Source organism: Myotis davidii, unplaced genomic scaffold, assembly GCF_000327345.1.
Source record: "Myotis davidii unplaced genomic scaffold, ASM32734v1 scaffold1509, whole genome shotgun sequence".
Classification (NCBI taxonomy): Eukaryota; Metazoa; Chordata; class Mammalia; order Chiroptera; family Vespertilionidae; genus Myotis; species Myotis davidii.
The window spans coordinates 610,033-612,464 of NW_006299480.1; the positions used below are offsets into that span (position 1 = coordinate 610,033).

Genomic DNA, 2,432 nt, shown 5'->3' on the forward strand with positions numbered 1-2,432 from the left:
GCGTGGCCCTGGAGGTGGACAACCACACGGCCGTGGCCCTCAGGGCCATGAAGGTGCCCGTCGGGGCCGGGAGGTTCAAGGGACTCACAGTTTCGCTCTGGGACCTGCTGCACTCGGAGTACGTGGGCGACCATCCGGGGGCTGCGCAAGCAGGTGTCGGCCGGCGACCTGTTCCGGTCCCACGTGATTGACAAGAAGACCCTGGACGAGCTGAACCAGGGCACGAGGACGGTGCAGGAGGTGACCGCCATGGACAGCGTGCGGACCTTCCTGGAGGGAGGCAACTTCATCGCCGGCGTCCTGGTCCAGGCCACGCAGGAGCGGATGAGCATCTCGGAGGCTCTGGGCAGGGGCCTCCTGCGGCCGGGCACGGCCCTGGTGCTGCTGGAGGCCCAGGCGGCCACCGGCTTCCTCATCGACCCCACAGAGAACCGGAAGCTGACCGTGGAGGAGGCCTTCGGGGCGGGGATGTTCGGCAAGGAAACCTACCAGAAGCTGCTGTCGGCCGAGCGGGCGGTCACCGGCTACACCGACCCCTACACCGGGGAGCAGATCTCCCTCTTCCAGGCCATGAAGAAGGAGCTGATCGTGCGGGCCCACGGCATCCGCCTGCTGGAGGCCCAGATCGCCACGGGCGGCATCATCGACCCCGTGCACAGCCACCGCGTGCCCGTGGAGGTGGCCTACAAGAACGGCTACTTCGACGAGGAGATGAACCGCGTCCTGGCCGACCCCAGCGACGACACCAAGGGCTTCTTCGACCCCAACACGCACGAGAACCTCACCTACATGCAGCTGCTGGAGCGCTGCGTGCGCGACCCCGAGACCGGCCTGCGCCTGCTGCCGCTGAAGGGGGCGGAGAAGGTGGAGGTGGTGCAGGCCACACAGGTGGACACGGATCAGCAAGATGTCCTTCCTGGGCCTGAGGCGCCCAGTGACTGCACCCCAGCTGGGCGTATCCAGGGTCCTGGACCCCGAGACCCTGCAGGGCCTGGCCCAGGGCACCAAGAGCCCCCAGGAGGTGATGAAGATGGACTCGATCAAGTGCTACGTGGAGGGCATGAGCTGCATCGCAGGGGTGCTGATGCCCGCCAGGGCTGAGCCCGGGAGGCGGGAGAAGATGAGTGTCTACCAGGCCATGCGGAAAGGCCACCTGCGGCCGGGCACAGCCCTGGTGCTGCTGGAGGCCCAGGGGGTCACCGGCTTCCTCATCTACCCCGTGCGCAACCAGCGGCTGTCCGTGGCCGAGGCCGTGGCCGCGGGCCTGGTGGGCGAGGAGCTTCGGGAGAGGCTCCTGGACGCCCAGAAGGCCGCCAAAGGCTACGTGGACCCAGACAGGGGGGACACGGTCCCACTGTCTCAGGCCATGGACAGAAAGCTGGTCAAGCGGGAGGAGGCGCTCCGGCTGCTGGAAGTGCAGGTGGCCACGGGCGGGGTCATCGACCCGCGGCACCACCTAAGGCTCCCGCTGGACACGGCCTACGAGCGCGGCTGTCTGCGCCGCGATACCTACGCCCTCGTGTCTGATCAGAAGCACATGAACAAGAGGTTCGTGGACCCCAACACCCACGAGAAGGTGACGTACCAGGAGCTTCAGGGGCGAAGCCGCCAGGAAGAGGGGACGGGCTGGGCGCTGTTCCCCATCACCCGCGACGAGAAGGACACCACGCACATCGACGAGGCCACGAGGAAGGCCCTGGAGGGCGAGCGGGTGGACGTCCCGGTGGGCAGGTACCGGGGACAGCGGCCGTCCGTGTGGGAGCTGCTGAATTCCGAGTACATCACGGAGGAGAAGAAGGTGGAGTTGGTGGGAAAATACAAGCGAGACACGGCCAAGGCGCTGGACAAGGTGGTGAACAAAATCTTCGTGATGATCGACGAGAAGGAGAAGAGCGCAAGGCAGCTGTGGTTCCGGGGCATCCGCAAGCACATCACGGCCACCGAGCTCTTCCAGGCGGCCATCATCACCCAGGAGACGCTGCGGCAGCTGGAGGCGGGACACAGCAGCGTGGAGGACGTGGGGCAGGACGCCGGCGTGAGGCGCTACCTGGAGGGCACGAGCTGCATCGCGGGAGAAGGAGAAGCGCAAGGCAGCTGTGGTTCCGGGGCATCCGCAAGCACATCACGGCCACCGAGCTCTTCCAGGCGGCCATCATCACCCAGGAGACGCTGCGGCAGCTGGAGGCGGGACACAGCAGCGTGGAGGACGTGGGGGGGGGGGCCGGCGTGAGGCGCTACCTGGAGGGCACGAGCTGCATCGCGGGGGTGCTGGTGCCCGCCAGGGACCAGCCCGGGAGGCGGGAGAAGATGAGCGTCTACCAGGCCATGTGGAAGGGCCACCTGCGGCCCGGCACGGCCCTGGTGCTGCTGGAGGCCCAGGCGGCCACCGGCTTCCTCATCGACCCCGTGGGCAACCGGCGGCTGTCCGTGGA

The 2,432-nt window shown here is 67.7% G+C and overlaps 1 protein-coding gene across 1 annotated transcript; it reads left to right on the forward strand.

Annotated features, from left to right (window-relative positions):
• The first annotated feature begins 20 nt into the window (after window positions 1–20).
• Window positions 21–2,311, forward strand: LOC107184879 (epiplakin-like). Its single transcript, XM_015571379.1, has 3 exons — window positions 21–896; window positions 2,072–2,184; window positions 2,283–2,311. Exons 1-3 carry the CDS (start codon window positions 250–252, stop codon window positions 2,309–2,311), a joined length of 789 nt encoding a protein of 262 aa, XP_015426865.1. The 5' UTR covers window positions 21–249.
• The last annotated feature ends 121 nt before the right edge of the window (window positions 2,312–2,432 follow it).

Bases quoted from the DNA above. Each gene is read 5' to 3' on its own strand.
- LOC107184879 (XM_015571379.1), top strand. From the start codon at position 250: ATGGACAGCGTGCGGACCTTCCTGGAGGGAGGCAACTTCATCGCCGGC. The intron at 897-2,071 runs GGATCAGCAAGA...AGCTGCATCGCG, and splicing joins CAGGCCACACAGGTGGACAC to GGAGAAGGAGAAGCGCAAGG. The intron at 2,185-2,282 runs GCGGGACACAGC...GGTGCCCGCCAG, and splicing joins AGACGCTGCGGCAGCTGGAG to GGACCAGCCCGGGAGGCGGG.